The sequence below is a fragment of the Mixophyes fleayi genome, chromosome 4 (assembly GCF_038048845.1).
Source record: "Mixophyes fleayi isolate aMixFle1 chromosome 4, aMixFle1.hap1, whole genome shotgun sequence".
NCBI lineage: Eukaryota > Metazoa > Chordata > Amphibia > Anura > Limnodynastidae > Mixophyes > Mixophyes fleayi.
This window is the reverse complement of record NC_134405.1, coordinates 155,289,363-155,306,913: the sequence shown is the minus strand read 5'-3', so window position 1 is coordinate 155,306,913 and position 17,551 is coordinate 155,289,363. Positions and strand designations below refer to the sequence as shown.

The 17,551-nt window shown below is 39.4% G+C and overlaps 1 protein-coding gene across 4 annotated transcripts in view; it reads left to right on the top strand.

The window, feature by feature from the left end:
- FRMD4A (FERM domain containing 4A) overlaps positions 1 to 17,551 on the top strand; it is a 361,665-nt gene that overhangs the window by 120,145 nt on the left and 223,969 nt on the right. The window contains exon 1 of one of the 4 annotated variants that reach the window (XM_075208670.1): positions 7,852 to 8,258. The exons of 2 other annotated variants lie outside the window; for them this stretch is intronic. In XM_075208670.1, the coding sequence (XP_075064771.1) occupies positions 8,166 to 8,258 (93 nt within the window). In that variant the 5' untranslated portion in view covers positions 7,852 to 8,165. Of the gene's footprint in view, positions 1 to 7,851; positions 8,259 to 17,551 lie in introns of those variants that run through there. One more of the 4 variants, XM_075208668.1, reaches the window with a different exon arrangement.

Genomic DNA, 17,551 nt, shown 5'->3' with positions numbered 1-17,551 from the left:
CGTTCAGCCTCTTCAACTGACCCCATTAGAATTGTCAACTGCCACCTTTAGCCTCTTCACCTGCCCCTTTAGAATTATCTGCCCCATTAGCATTGTTACCTGCCCCCATTAGCCTCTTTAGCAATTAGCATAGCTATCTGCCCCTATTATCATTGTTACTTGCCCCATTAGCTTCTTCACCTGCCCCTTTAGAATTATCTGCCCCATTAGCATTGTTACCTGCCCCCATTAGCCTCTTCTCCTGCCCGCATTAGCATTGTTATCTGCCCCCATTAGCATTGTTATCTGCCCCCATTAGCATTGTTACCTGCTCCCCATTAGCCTCTTCTCCTGCCCCCTTTAGCCTCTTTAGCCATTAGCATTGCTATCTGCCCCTATTATCATTGTTACTTGCCCCATTTGCTTCTTCACCTGCCCCTTTAGAATTATCTGCCCCCATTAGCATTGTTAGCTGTCCCCATTAGCCTCTTTTCCTGCCCCCATTAGCATTGTTATCTGCCCCATTAGCATTGTTACCTGCCCCCATTAGCCTCTTCACCTGCCCCTTTAGCATTACCTGCCCCCATTAGCAATGTCACCTGCCACCATTAGCCTCTTTACTTGCCCCTTTAGCTTTGTTACCAGCCCCTCCGCCCCCAGACATTAGGACTTACCTGTTGTTCCTGGGCAGCAGTCTTCTCTCCAGCGCTATACATGACAGGCAGTCTGGCAGCGATCGCTGCTAGCTGCCTGTCAGCGCGGCCGCGGGCGCTTCTTACTGTGGTCACGTGAGATGTGGAAGTCCTGATCTCATGTGACCACAGTAAGAAGCTCCCGCGGCCGCGCTGACAGGCAGCTAGCAGCGATCGCTGCCAGACTGCCTGTCATCTAGTAGTCGGGCCGCCCCCTTTAGACAAGGGGCGGTCCCGATGATTCAGGACCAACACTGCCTAAGTAAAAAAAAAAAAATGAAAGGGAAAAAAAATTAACCTTGGGGACGCTGCGCCCCCCAGACTCCAGCGCTCCAGGCTGCAGCCTGATCAGCCTATTGGTTGATCAGGCCCTGATGGACACTGTATATACCCTGTATGATTACTGTGGCCAACAATGGTAACCAACAGCAATCTTCCCTTTGTATCACTAGACCTTATTCTTTTTAGATTATATTATTATTGTGAGCAAGGATCTCCACACCAAGATTCCTAATGGGGAATGCACGTGCAGCTTACCTTCCCTGTAACTAATATATTACACATATTTAAATGAGGTGGATATTCTGTATATTTCAAGGTGTATCACAGGGTCTTTCAATTCAAATGACTTACCCTTACCTACAAAGCTGTCAACCAGTGCCGTAACTAGACATTTTAGTGCCCTGGACGAGACAGGGCACCGGCGCCCCCCCATCTAAGTGGGAGTGTCAATAGTCGAGTGGGCGGGGTCAACCTAATGTGGGGGCGTGGCTAGCACTTTACAAGTTCTAAACCGCACTGAAACCCCTCCCTCCCCATTCTTCACGGTGTGGCTTAGTAAGGATCTTTATGTAATAAGCCTCCATAGAATCAAAGTACTTTAAATGCAGCTGTCACATGCTAGCTGTATAAAAAATGAATTATTTTTTTTAAATAAAACTCACTGAAACAAATTAAAACATAATTGTAACGGTACCATCTGTATCACACTGCCCCTTCATCACATTGTGCCCTCCATCACAGTTTCTCCTTTATCACACTGTGCCATGGAGCCATCTTTATCACATTGTGCCCCCTTATCACAATCACACAAAATTATTTTATATATATATATATATATATATATATATATATACACACACACACATACAATATAAAGAGCCTCCTAGTGTCCGCCATACAACACAGAGAGCATTCCTGTGACCACCATACTATATGGAGAGCATTCCTATGACCGCCATACTATACGGAGAGCATTCCTGTGACCTCCATACCATACAGAGAGCATTCCTGTGACCTCCATACTATACAGAGAGCATTCCTGTAACCGCCATACTATACAGAGAGCATTCCTGTGACCACCATACTATACAGAGAGCATTCCTGTGACCTCCATACTATACAGAGAGCATTCCTATGACCACCATACTATACAGAGAGCATTCCTATGACCACCATACTATACAGAGAGCATTCCTATGACCACCATACTATACAGAGAGCATTCCTATGACCACCATACTATACAGAGAGCATTCCTGTGACAGCAATACCATACAGAGAGCATTCCTGTGACCGCCATACTATACAGAGAGCATTCCTGTGACCGCCATACTATACAGAGAGCATTCCTGTGACCTCCATACTATACAGAGAGCATTCCTATGACCACCATACTATACAGAGAGCATTCCTATGACCACCATACTATACAGAGAGCATTCCTATGACCACCATACTATACAGAGAGCATTCCTATGACCACCATACTATACAGAGAGCATTCCTGTGACAGCAATACCATACAGAGAGCATTCCTATGACCACCATACTATACAGAGAGCATTCCTGTAACCTCCATACCATACAGAGAGCATTCCTGTGACAGCCATACTATACAGAGAGCATTCCTGTGATGGAGAGGGTGCAGAGGTTACAGCTGTATTTCGGGGGGTCCAGGAGTCAGAATTGACAGGTGTCAGGGATCAGGAGGAAGGGAAACATATCTGGATAGAAACAGAGGGAACTGATATGCAGGGCAAGGAAAGGTCAATGATGGGGGCTCTGTACTGTACCAAGAGTTGGGAGGGGCACTGGAGTCATAGTTATCAGGAGCAGAGGTGAGAGTGTTTGTGGAACGCAGGGCTGTCAGGAGGAGATGGGGATGCTGGGAGGGGCAGTCCTGGAAGCAGAGAGCTGCTAGCACACAGCATGTGATATAACAGACCAGTGCTTAGGGAGAGAACAACTAATGGAGCTGCCAGATCCCCCTCTCCCTCACTTACTTAAGGTCTGTTCTCAGCTCCCCGCAGTGTTGGCTCTTCTGCACTGACAGCATGGTGACATCATCAGTGATGCTGCAGTGACAGGGAGCCGGCGTTTATTTTCATAGTCCTTTCATGGACCAGCCACCACACTAGCCCCTCCCCCCTCTCGAGGCACCCCCCCCTCTCCCAACTCGCGGCACACACCCCCCTCCCCCGACTCGCGGGGCGGGGGACGGGTGCCGTGAGTCGGGGGAGGGGGCCACAAATTTTGTTTAGATTTTTTTTTTTTTAGATTTTTTTTTTTTTACTATGTAACACAGAGGGGAAGGTAGCGGGCCCGGGGCGACGGCACCGCCCGCACCACCCTAGTTACGGCTCTGCTATCAACAACAACACCCCATCATACATCTCAAATCTCATATCAAAATACTCTCCCTCCCGCCCTATTAGATCTACATCTGATCTGTCTCATCTCTGGTAACCACCTCTTACTCCCACCTACAAGACTTCCCCTGTACTGCTACACAATTATGGAATTCCTTACCTTGCCCAATCAGTTTTTAGACTCTCTATGAAAACCCATCTTTTAGAGTTTACCTTACCCCTGCTGAAACTACTCACACTGGTGCACTGCCACAACTGTGCCAATCTTCACCTTGAACCACACTCACTGCTTTTGTTTCAGCTGTGCCCTCCTCCACTTAGAATGTAAGCGCTTTCATGAGCAGGGTCCTCCCAATCCTTTGTTTTCATGCCTGCATTTATTTTGTTTACCTTGTATGTCCCTGCTTCATGTTTGTCCTGAATTCCCCACTGTACAGCGGAGCACTGTGGCGCTTTAAAATCTACGATAATAATAAATGATGAGACTTTGAAGGGTGGAAACATGCAGGAACGCATATAACAGTTTATGAGAATGGGGATTCAACACTGCACTCCTTATAATTCATCTAAATTTCTTGCAGGCATAAGTTAATGTTATTTTTACACTGTCAATTACAAATGTGAGCATTGCTTGCACATTGCTTGCACACGGAATATAGATTTCTTTGCTACCATGTGAAATACTTTGTGGTTGCAAAAAGATTATGACACAAACAGTTCTTTCTCAGTGTGTGGCCGTTTGGCCTTTTTTCACCTCTGTCTCCAACAAATCATTACACCTAAACTTTTATTTTAAAACAGTTACTTCAGGCAATTTGAAAAAAAGCTCTTCAGATATCTCTATGATCCAGAAATGTAACATGAAACCAAATCTTCATAAAGGCGCTTTGTAAGCTATATTTAAAAGAAAAAAAAGGCTTACGTCTTTTCCTGCCTTTTTTAGGGAACTACACACATATGGAACAGCTTATGAACAAGGCATGATTGTTGTATTCAAACAGTTTTGAATGCATCCTTAACCGTTTTCTTGTTAGAGGCTGCAGGAGGTTTTCATGGCAATATGTTACACAATTGAAAGTAAATATGTATTTTGTCAATCTTTTGCTGCACTACATGGACATATCTAGCAACCTTTAAGATGAAACTTGATCGTTTCCGCCCAAATGTAGACATAAAACTGGAACTGAACATGTGGGTCTCTGGAGACATCAGTTTCCTATGTAAAACATGCTTCTGGGAACACGATACACTGCACCAGAATACCAATAAAGCAGGCACTCTCACTATAATGATTAGGGATATAATTAACATTAAAGGCAAATTCCACCCAAGACTAAAAGGTTTTGGGTAGGGTTCACTAGGAGCAGGTGAACTGTAAAGTTCTACTTACCATAGGTGCGTAGGTCTACAGTCGGGAAGGTCCCCTTATAAGCTCCAATGGTGAAGTATTACTGTGCTCTCTTTTATTAACCCTAACCTGATTCAAACTTTGTATTTTATCTCATTTAGTGGATTTTGCTCCAAACATTTTTATTTTTAGGTGCAATCATATTCTTTATTATCACACTATATTATGTTCTACAAAATATATTGGAGTTATTTATATCTGGATGGCCCATTAAAAACAAATGTGTGTCATTTATTGATATTACACCTGCTTTTTCTATTGATGCACAATTAGTTGTTTCCCATCTAGGCAGACACTTATACATGCACATTGTGCTTCATCAGACCATAGGCTGGAAAGTAAACCAGCCAGGACAAATCACTGCCTAGTTCCCAATTTGGACTCCCACTATTTTCCTGTTTTGTCCTCTTTAAGTTAGAAAGGAAGGAGACATTACTTACATCTAATTGTGCTCATGGTTTAATTTGAGTACATGCAGACAGCACTAGTGGACACCACCTATGTAGTTGTGATGACAAAGTATTGTGCACACCTTGTAATTCATGTAAATAGCTGGCATGCATAAGGTAATGTCATGTTTGCACTATTAAGCTTAAACTGTTACACAGTTGTGAGTACTCTGTTATACAGTACATAGGGGATGCTCTAATCCACCCATCATCCTGAATATTTGCCCCATTTCACAAAACCAGTCACATAAAATCACAAGAGTAAAGAAAGGTGTCTCCTACTAGTGTGGGTGTTTTTGTGTGAAATTAGACTGTAAGCCTCACTGGTGCAGGGATTGATATAATTTATTTATCATTCTCTGTAAAGAGCTGCATATTAAGTGGGAGCTATATAAATAAAGGTTAATAAAAATACTACCATTGCCCTTTCTCTGATCAAACATTTAAGGGGTTATCTGTTTTTTTCTTTTCATAATGTCTACCCAAACTAGTGCTTTAGTGGGGGTCCACCCTGAAAGAATGACAAGAGGTTTTTCATAAAGACGGCCTTGGATTGGTCATGCTTCTGTCCAATCAGGTGCTACATTCATCACATACATACACCCAGCCTAGTCAGGTTTGAATTACCTGCCTAGATTTGACTCCTAAGCTCAAAGATGTCTGTTCTCTTTGTGTGTCTGCCAGTTCCCAGAGGTGTGAGAACCAAGGCGCTACTTGGGGATCTGTATAAAGCTGAACGTAGCATTTAAGCCCAGTGGTGGAGGTGGGTTCAAGTAATAATTTGAACTTTGTATACCTATTTCTAGCTATCTACAGAGTATGAATGGCAGTTCTGTTTTAAGCCTCTACAGAGGACTACTAATTGTATAGGCAGGCATACTATTCAAGCATTAGCTCATGAATGCACAGTGGGACATAACTTCTGTTCTGCATGGCCTTGTGCCAATATAAGGGCACTGGAGCCCATCCTAATGACTATGTGTCTAGCCCTCTAAATGGGAGCCCCGGAGTGGCAGTGAGACAATCCTCACCACTCCAATCTAATTGCCCTCCAGCAAGGCAATAATTATTATTATTATTATTATTATTATTATTATTATTATTATCAATAATAATAAAATAACAATTAATTAATTAATTAAATAATAATAATAATAATAATAATAATAATAATAATAATCCTCTTATAACCAGCATGATAGTTTTTGCTGGATGACCTACAGTACAACCAAGTCAGGTGCCCTTTTGCTCATAATTATTAGCTTGGATCTCATTATCCTATATATAGTGTATCTTACCTCTCATCTGGCTAGAAACTGAGAATTGAACAGTATTCAAAATGCATTGTTTCAGTTCAGCAACAAGAATAAACTGTGCAGAGAATCCTTTCACTTCTTGTGTTTCTTCTTCCTTCACTCACATGACAGTGCCCTTAGGAGTACACACGCAGAGATAACACTAATATAAATGTTATCAACTACTGTCTGCTCCAACCCACCATCTACAGGCTTCTCCAAATTCTCAACGATATCACCACCTACGTCCTGCTACAAAACCCCCATCTGTTGTATCAATCACTGACTGCTTCAACCTCCAAACTCCATTTATTTTAGCAGTTATTGACTACTCCTGTTCACATCTTTTTTTTAATCATCTATTGACTACTGCTATCCCAGTTAATATTATTGCATACAGACCGTTCTTGCACCCTCTCTATTCCACCACACACTAACATTTCTTATCCCGCTTTATGTTGTTAGCTTCTGGTTACTCAGATGCACTTTGTGGGCCTGATGTAGAGTCAGACGCAAGTCCAAGTGAACAGTGCAAAAAGCACTTTTAGCCATGGATCGTCCCGGTTTGCATTCAGACTGAGACGGATCTCCCTCTTGCACCTCTCTGCGCTTAGAGAGGTGGAACAGGAAGGTTAGTTAGTAGGCACTTTACATGCTATGCTGAGCTGAAAGCAGCCACAGATAGGACTCTAGCAGATGTATCTTTGTGAGTGCTTTCCCCTGGTGTAACAGACCTTACTGTATTAAAAAAATTATTTAAAAAATTATTACATTTCCAAAAAATGTTGTGCACCCCCTCCCAAACAACTTTACTATCCCTTGTGCTGTTTGATGGGAGAAGCACAATTTTTTTTTAACATTAATTTATTTATTAAATAATCTGCTTTACAGGGCTGCTGGTGTAAATTGCATCCGACTCTACATCAGGCCCTGTATGTTGTCACTTACTGGCTGATGCTGTCCCATCTATATTATCACTCACTTTGATTTACATAATGTAAATAGCATCAGCATTTATTTCATATTCTATTTCCTAGACATGTAAATCCTCAATATCTGAAAAAAAAACATTCTTATTAAAGGTATATACTAAACATTTGGCATTGTATCACTGAGACATAATGTTCCTATATATAGAAAAGGTTATTCTTGTTCCATGTTCCAAACCAAGGAAAAGCTGGATGTCGGATTTAACATTAATCACAGCACCAGATGGTAATACCCAAGATATTCTTTTCAGGTGGTCATGTGATTAACTGTATACAGCAGACCAATGGTGAGTGGGGCATGATCACATGACAGATGTTTAATAAGTCTGTTAGAGCTCTGATTAGACAAGTGACCTGGTTACCATCTGTAGCTACAAGAAGTGACTTTGACATTTTTGGATCACACTCCCTGGAAGCATTACTACATCCTAAGCAGTCCTGCAGTGCAAAGTATGCAGGGGGAACTAGAGGAAGTCAGAGATTTGCTTCTTAAAACATGCTTTTAGGCTCTGTGTTTTTATTCCCCCTCCCACCCTCCAGACAAGCCACATCTTGATTCAGAAAGGTCTCTAAAGTAAAACCAGCTCAGTCATTTGATATTTGAGAAATCTGGAGGAGTCTGCTAGCTATTCTAAGGGAAGGGTTGCTCCACTCTTTGTGCAGAGCCCCTGTGTACAACCAAACTCGGGCTCCCTGACAGAGATGGTGCTTCAAACAGCCGTGACTCCGGGCAGGGCCCGCAGACTTTTGTTCAAAATACCATATGGATCACTGAGAAGGAGAAGCGGAGAAAGGGTAAGTGAACTTTTGTGCACTAACAGTATTAAGCACATGTAGAGTGACATTAACCCTTAAGCTCTCTCAGCAAATGCATTGCAATGCCTACAATTTTATAAAGCCCAATCGTTATTGTAGTAAAGTTTTGTATTGTGCTGGAATATGGAAAATTCTGTGAGGCTGATAAAAAACAACAACAGTTAATTGTTGCATAGCAAAATAAACTTCTGTCTAAATACACAAACAGAATGAATAGTTTCTACTTCCAAACACAGTTTTCACAGTTGTGCTCTCTTGTAAACGATTATATAGAATTATTTTCTGCAACCTTTCAATTTTAAACCAGAGTTTATTCATTGTGTATAGAGAATGGTGTTGTAAGTGTAGGTTCTTGAAACTGCAGAAATTTTACACCTTGATTTAAGCAGCAGTTCATACTGTGCTGTAGCTATTTCGCCTGATGGTGATCATGAAGAGAAGAAAAACATTTACAAATTGTGTGTGTAAAGGAGGGAAATCTTACATGTTTGAAAAATACACTGTGAATACAAATTCTGAAATGATAAAAGCGGACATAATGTATATACATTTTGGAAGAGCATGACATAAGTAGATAAGTAGAATAATGTGTTTGCAGCAAAAGGTGTATATACATGTAAGAGGTATTTATATTATCTGTGGTATCTGGAAGATAAGTAGAAATATTAAGGTTAGAGGTATTATGGGATAAAATGAAACTGAAACAAGATGTTTTTTTTTCTTTAAAAAGCAATGTTGGTTTTCATTTTTCTCCTTTTTTTGTAGAGATAGTTTTGCTGGCAGCAACATTTGATTAATAAAGCCTTTGTGGCTTTCATCCACTTTCTTTTGATATCAGAACCTCATTGTGTACATCAAAAACCTAGGTTGTGGTTTATTGTTACAAATGCTGGCGTTCCATATTGTATTACATAAAAGAGATGTAAGGATAGCCAGAAGATACATATAGTGTTCTTTACTTTTCCTGATTCTGTTATAATACTACAAAGACGCTGTTTTATGTGACACCTGTTAGACACGTTTGCAGGGACTAGAGATTATTGCCCACTAATTTTATCATTTTTATTGTTAATTGATTAAATTAAACATCACAAAAAGTCTTCTTATTGTATTTAAAATAAAATCGTATAATGGAAAAGTGGATCTATATTGATAATGTTGTAAATATTTATGTATTGTTTTTAAATGTATTTATAAACTGTGTTAACATTGATGGCTGCATCTTGTATTGTCTCCCATGTCCTGGGAAAGTATCTTTATGGGAAATACATTTTTTACAGAACCTAATGCTGAGTAAAGTTGTCAATTTACCCCTTATTATGAAATACATTAGTTGTTCATAATTCCTAATCAAGCTGGCATGTAACCACTGGTTGATAGCACACTGTTGTCACTAATTCTATTAAGAAATTAATTACATTTGCCTTCAAAGATTTTGGTGCTGCTGAATTGGTAAATTTGTGAATATTCAAGGCACAAAGTGCACCTATATTCATTCATGTCCACATAAGTGTGAAAACTTTAACACAGCCTGATACATAGCATAGTGCTGCCCTCTGAACTTCAATAGGGCCGTACATTACTATCAATCTGAGTAATAAGTTTAACCAATATATGTAATGAGAAAAAGAGACGTATCTGTAATAACATATCAGCAGGCAAATCTGACACTATAACAGGAGGAAGCTGGGAGCAGCAGGTGAAGGCTTGGAAGACCGCACGTGGCCCTAGGGCCACCTATAACTGCTTTAACAGAACACACAATAGATTATTAGCATTAAGCGCACTGCGCACTGAGAGAGCCAACCTTAATACAGTGACAAAATTGACAGCCCCGACAACACCTCTGTGGGGCTGGTTGTTAGGGGTACCTGAGCTGGATGGTTCATGCACAGTAGTGGAAGCAAAAATCATGTAGGATTGTCTGATTTTCCCAAAGCTTTTTGGTTGTAAATGAAAAGTCTACTTTTTATAGTGGTTTAATATGCAAAATGGACTCTAAGATAAATTGAAAAGTGGTGATGGTGCTTATAGCAACCAATCATATTCTAGCTGTCAGTTTCTAGAATTTAAAAAAAATGATAGAATCTGATTGGTTGCTATATGCAACACCTCTACATTTCCTTTTAAAAAGGTTTGAAACTGTAAGAGTTTATTTGACAAATATTCCTCCTATTCTTTATGTAAAGACTTCCTATTTACACTTAGTAGCGTGTATATTGCACTTACCTGCCCTGAAGCTTCTGTCATCTTTGGTGGGCTGAACATATTGAGTCCTCTCATCATCATCATCATTTATTTATATAGCGCCAACATATTCTGTAGCGCTTTACGATTAGGGACAAACACAGTAAACTAATAAACAAACTTGGTAAAATAGGCAAAGAGGTGAGAAGGCCTCTCAGCAAAGAATAGAAAACATTTTGCATTTTGCACATTTAATCCCTAAAAAAGAATTCCACAAAAGTGACTTTAGCCTTTAACATTCAATTTTCAGAAGTGCCCCATAAAAAAGTGGATTCTTCCCAGCTGAAAGTTGCAAACTTAAAAAGATCATTGTTACCACCTCGTCAAAGGGTGCACATAAAACTTGGCATGAACAGTATATGAAAATGCCCTATTTTCAGTTATAGAATCTAAGTATGCTTTCATTCATACAATAAAGTACTAGATAGTTATGACTTGTATATCAGAGATGTGATTGATAAATATGAGTTCCTAAGAGAATTATGGGTCTGTCTATTTATGATCCAGTGACAACAACATAGATTTTCTATTGCTGCTTCTAGCAGAGGTAGAACATCTTGTTTTGCCTCTAAGAAATTGTTGCTGGGGCAGCTGATTGAGAACTCAGCTCCCAGGCGAAACTGGCAGCGGTCCAAGGACTCTTACTGCATCACCAGCCAGTCTTTGGTTCATGTGCGCATGTCTGCTCGCACATGCGCACTGGAACAGGAAGCTGGGAATTTCTCTTCCAGTTCCAGATTTGTTAAAAAAGAATAAAAAAAAAGGTATTTTTTAAAAAATAAAAAAATAATTTAAACAGACTATTTCAAATTAAAGAAAGGCTTTATTTATTCATTGTACTGCTGCTCCCCGTACAAACACTGCCATATCATATAAGCAAAGTATAATTATTTTATTAATTTCTTGCTTCATAAGCTAAAAAATTCTATAGTATGGCTAAATCTTGCTGCGCCTCCAGTACACCAGTATCTGTTTTCTTCTCTACAGGCACAGAGTATTCCTAATTTCCATTACTTTGAGGGTTTCTTTATTTTTAATTGTATTTCAGCAACAATATAACTAGTTAAACTTATTTCTATAGGAAATATCTATGATTGTTTCTGGCCGCTCAATGGTTTGAAAAAGTAGACTTTTCCTAAGTAGTATGGAAATAGAGAACTAGCTCGCTGAACTACTGGGGTCAGGTTTCATGCAAACCCCCAACTTGGGAGAAAAACACCTTTGCCAGTGCCTGCAGTCTCATTATGGTCCAGAGTTCACATCCTGCAGTTTAAATAAACTGCTGCAGATGGAGGATGTCAATACAGATTGTCCAGTAAGCTACATCAACAACCTCTATCTGCAGCATTTGACATTCAAATTGCAGACTGTGAACTCTAGACCATCGTTGGACTGCAGAGAAAAAGTGAAGACAAGTTTCTCCTGAATCACAAGGTTACCGGGCATGTGACACATATATTTTGCATTAGCTGCAATGACAATGTATATGTGTATGATGTGACATATTAAAAAAATATACACATTAACTTATCTCAACATACAAATAACAAATATAAATATATAAAATATAAATAATAATAATAAATATAAAATAATAAATATTAACATCTCTCCAAAGGCTTGTGTAACATAGTATAATGTAAGCAGTATGTTGACATACTTTTTGATTGATGAGTACCTATTTCTATGCCAGCATGCATTTTATGTCAAGACACATGTTTAAATGGCATGTACCAAATTCTAATACTCACTTTATATTAATCCCTTTTTTCCGAATCTGAAAACTAGGTCACAAACTGTCTGAGTTTCTATAGACTGATGAGACAATGACCTAGCTGAAGCCGAGGGCACGTGACTTGCAGGCTGTTTTATAACGCACACATGCGAATGAGGAGGATAATAACTCTGCATGTTGCAGATAAAACACAAGGGTCATCATACACTACTTATTTGCAGTCTCTTTATACATTTCACCCTGGTCTTCCAAGACATCATTCTTCTTTATAACTATTCATTGATGATATGGTACATACTGGCTTACAGAACCCCAACATCAATTTAGCAATCTGAAATTACCTCTTTGAACATCACAGCAGGATCACATTGTATTTCCAAGGATCACCTGAAGATATATGATATGTTACTGGGAGAAATACATTAAAAGTTGAACAAATTGATCGTCACAGACATACATGTAGGTTCCTTCAATATTATATTCATTTAGCTTTCTGCGTGTCTGTCAGTGCCCAGCAGTGATACCATTTCTATGCTCACATATTATTACTTAGAGATCTGCTTTGGTACCAAGAGGCATATTGCTAAAGGACTCTCATAGCCAGCAAATCAGATAACATTTTTATTTTTTCTTATTGTGATTCAAATTCTTCCACTGAGCTGAATTAAATCTATCCTTTAATATACAGCTCTGAAAAGGACATTATACTGATGAGTCACTTATTCTGAAAACAATGTATGTTTTGTAGACCTCTCTTGCCTAGTGATATAAAAAGGCTTGTTTCAGTCACCATGCAAGCTTTGTACATTGTGTCCATAACCATCTGGCTGTCGGCATTTTCACAGAACCAAGCACAAAAATAGTATAGCTTACAAGTCAATATAACATTATTTATTGATACCTAGAAAGGTTATAAATATATACAGTAATATATACTGATTTACATCTGTTCTGTGAGTTTTGTCTTTGTTGGCTGATAATCTTTCTCATAGCTTTATCTGTGTGGAGTTTGTATGTTCTCCCTGTGTTTGCGTGGGTTTCCTCCGGGAGCTCCAGTTTCCTCCCACACTCCAAAAACATACTGGTAGTATAATTGGCTGCTATTAAATTGCCCTTAGTCTCTCTCGGCCTGTGTGTGTATGTGTATGTTAGGGGATTTAGATTGTAAGCTCTAATAGGGCAGGGACTGATGTGAGTGAGTTCTCTGTACAGCGCTGCAGTATTAGTGGCACTATATAAATAAATAAATGATGATGATGATAGATGAGTGTGATGAAGGACAGAAACAGTGTGATAGATATATAACATTGTATCTATCACGGTGGCTTAGTGGCTAGCACTTCTGCCTTACAGCACTGGGGTCATGAGTTCAATTCCCGACCATGGCCTTATCTGTGTGGAGTTTGTATGTTCTCCCTGTGTTAGCGTGGGATTCCTCCGGGTACTCCGGTTTCCTCCCACACACCAAAAAAAAAAACATACTGGTAGGTTAATTGGCTACAAACAAATTGACCCTAGTCTCTCTCTCTGTCTATCTGTGTGTGTGTATATTAGGGAATTTAGACTGTAAGCTCCAATGGGGCAGGGACTGATGTGAGTAAGTTCTCTGTACAGCGCTGCGGAATTAGTGGCGCTCTATAAATAAATGGTGATAATGATGATGATAGTGGACAGTGCTGTACTGTTTATCTGAATTGGTGGCCTGGCGTGATCTCATAGTGTGGCAGGGACTTCTATGGTCTGAGGTGTAAGGCCTGGGCTGTCTCATTCCTCAGTACTGAGTATTTGTTACTATCCAAGCCCACTGGTATTTTACATGTTTATGTTCATGTATTTCTCCTCTTATTTTGTATGCACCAATTTGCATGTAGTGTGTGTAGGTATTTATGTGTGGCAGACTGGCAGACCAGTTATTTGCATGTGTTTTCTCATGTATTTGATTTCTGTACTGTCTCTTGTATTTTTGTATACTGATTCTATTGTTTCTCCTGCCACTTACTTATTTGTATGTTGTTTAACTTATATTTTGTTGATTGTATGGCACACATATGCAGAGCTGTAGACATCTCGAGATATTTCCACCTCTGCATCAGCAACATATGCGCCTGGTTTGCAACAAGTCATCATAATCCGCCAGTATTTGCACCTGTCCTGTAGCAAGAGCAAGCAATACGTCTCCTAACAGGCGTATATATGCATTTCTGCAGGTCTGCATGAGCCGTATTTTCGTGAACAGACCTTTATTATTAGCGTAGATTTGCCACAGTGCTCCGCATCACTTTACTGTACTTGACCAAACTTCAAACAACCCTTCTTCAGGTACAGGCAGATGTAAGTGTCGGCTACATACTGGTCTGCATAGGTGCATTAGCTTGCTTACTGAGCATGCGCAGAGCGATTTCACACTAGATACACTACAGAACATGGCGTGTGTCCCACTGGGCATCAGCCCCCTTTAAAATCTCTGGCTATGTTGATTATGATTTTTATTATTATTAATAATATTATCTCCATATCCAAAACCAAAAGTCCCTCTGCTTCCAAATAGTCCCTGCTTGGGGTTTGATATGTAGACCTTTATGGATAAACTCCTATAATTGCATTTTTTTGGCTCCTAAATGTAGCAGCTACTCAGCATATTAGTATGCTTTTGTATGCTTTTTTTTTTAATCTTTGTAAAAGTTGTTGTTTAACTTTTCTTAACTGAAGTATATAAGCTGTAATTTTTCATCATTTCATATGTTTACAAAGTGCATGTATCTGTCTATGCATCTGTCTATGTATCTGTCTATGAAAGTGTAAAAAATGTGTGTTTTTTACATTAGCGCTTAAAGGATTACTAAACCCGAAATATCGGTTTCCTTACATAAAAGAGCTATTAATAACATTCACAAATACATATGTTAATGTTCCTATACTTTGAGAAAACATGTAAGATGTTTGACATTCTGGCTCTCATTTTGGGCTCTATTTATCAAACTGCGAAAAAGACCTATCTGTGGTGAAGACTGTGTATTTGTCAGAGTTAAAGCTTCTATCTATTTATCAAGGGCTTAACACCGAAGCTAGAACTGCTGATGCTGGAGGTAGCCCCCCCACCAGCTATAAGTTTCGCCAGATTTCTCCGGTGATATCCTTACCCACGCATGCGCATATACTTTAGCTGCCCCTGTGATATATATTATAAGTCAATTTTGGTGATAGGAAGTTTTCTATCACTGCGATAGAAAACCATTCCTATCTGCAGTGTTTATTAGACCTGTTACAGTTTGAAGCATGTATCTCAAGATATGTCGAACGCAAAAGTATTTCTTTGTCAGATGTAAATTGTCAGGTGTACAAAATTGAAATCATCAGTAAAATATGATAAACATTACAAACAGTGTGTAGTGATAATTAAAGACATTTAGATGATGGTTGATAAATACTTACCCTGCATCAAGCAGGAACTGAAGTGTTTACAGCTAGAACAGGTGCGAGCTAATGGGGTGTATCATGGCTGGCGGTTTGTACATTTTGTGTAAGAAGAACAATCATTAGCCCTTCTTGTGTCCTTTAATGTGTAAACTGTCTGATCCTGGCTTCTTTATGCGTTTTAATCCCATCTTTTGAGCGGCGCACTGAAAAGTTACAAAAGTACAAATAATAATAACAGTTTCGTGGGAAGATTTTGCAGTTGCAGACCATGCCAAACATGGGATATAAATAGAAAGAGAAATTCCATAGGCCCATTCACCAAGATTGGCTCATGAATCAGAAAGAAATAATGCATTTTAATAGCTTCAAGTATTCCCATCTTAGGAGCACTATGTAATAGCATGCTTTCTAAGTAGATTGTTGTGTTCATTTTATACATCTAAGTATCTTAACTTCGTTTATCCTGCTACCAAAGGCATGTTTTTCCTGAGGTCGATTGTTCGAGCTGAATAAAAAGGAAGAAACATTTTTCCATTATATAAGACTCCTGATGCCTTGCAGGCAGTTTTCATGTATAATTGCCTTTTTATTAGCACAATGCTCTGGGTCCATTTAGAACTGATTTGATATTGGATCTGAGATTCCTGGCTTGATAATGGCATTTTATTGAAAAGTGAGCAAGCATTGTGTGCCCTCAATGTACTTTGTTCTGAGCTAGTATGCCCTGAAGTGCCAGTATTTCTTGCTGTCACTGCCAGAGACAGTCCTGTAGAGTTGGCATCAGAAAAGTTTGCGTCCCTGTCCACCTGCAAATCTTATATTATTGGTGGAGCTGGGTTATTTTAGTGAAGCAGAACAATCCAGGTACTAGTATAACTAAAGAAAATTAGATAGATCCTGCCATATTATATCCCTACCAGAGCTGGATAAAGGCTTCGGGGGGCCGGGGCACTTAAGACAGGGGGGCCCCTAAGATCTAAAATTAAGGGCATAGTGACACATCCTGCATTACATCACCTACAGCCCACAGTATGACACTTACAGCTCTCCCAGAGGGCTCGCTTAGGTTGTCTGCATAAGAAAAATCATTGCTTCCACAAACTAAAATACTGTATATTAAAACAATCTTCAAAACACCACATTAAAATGGGTATTGACACCACACATTAAAACTAGCAATGATATCACACATTAAAAATACCATTGATAACGTACACTAAAACTAGCAATGATACCGCATGCTAAAACTAGCAATGATACCGAACTTTAAAAATAAAATTTATAATGCACATTAAAACTAGCAATGATACCGCAAATTAAAATACCATTGATAATGCATCATTGGGCATGGCCAGGCCACCCTCCTACAGACAAAAAACCTGCATTGTTGTGTACACCATTAAACGGCCACCAAAAATTGGGATTGTCCCACTAGAATCACAACATTTCATAGACTTTGCTGCTCTCTCCTACCTGTTCTTCTCACTTTCACCACCTGTGCTGCAGGTTTCTTTAGTTGCGGCTTGTCTGGATCCTGGAATGTTAGGGGCCCTATTTGGGAAAACAAATGGGTACATTTAGAAAATTACAGCCACCCCCGGCGTTAAATCAGTACCACCCATGATTAATAATTAGGCCTTCCTCCAGCCCCAACATTAAAATAATAGTATTCACATTTATTAAATAAACCTATTTCCCTCCCTACAAACAGCCCCAGCAATAAATTATTAGTATTTACATTTCAGAAATATACCTATTTCCCGCAACCTTCACTGCCATTAAATAATTCATAGGCACATTTAATAAAGGGACCTCATTCTCCCCAAACTCACCCCCACATTCAGTAGCGCTCAAACCACCCCATCTTAAATTA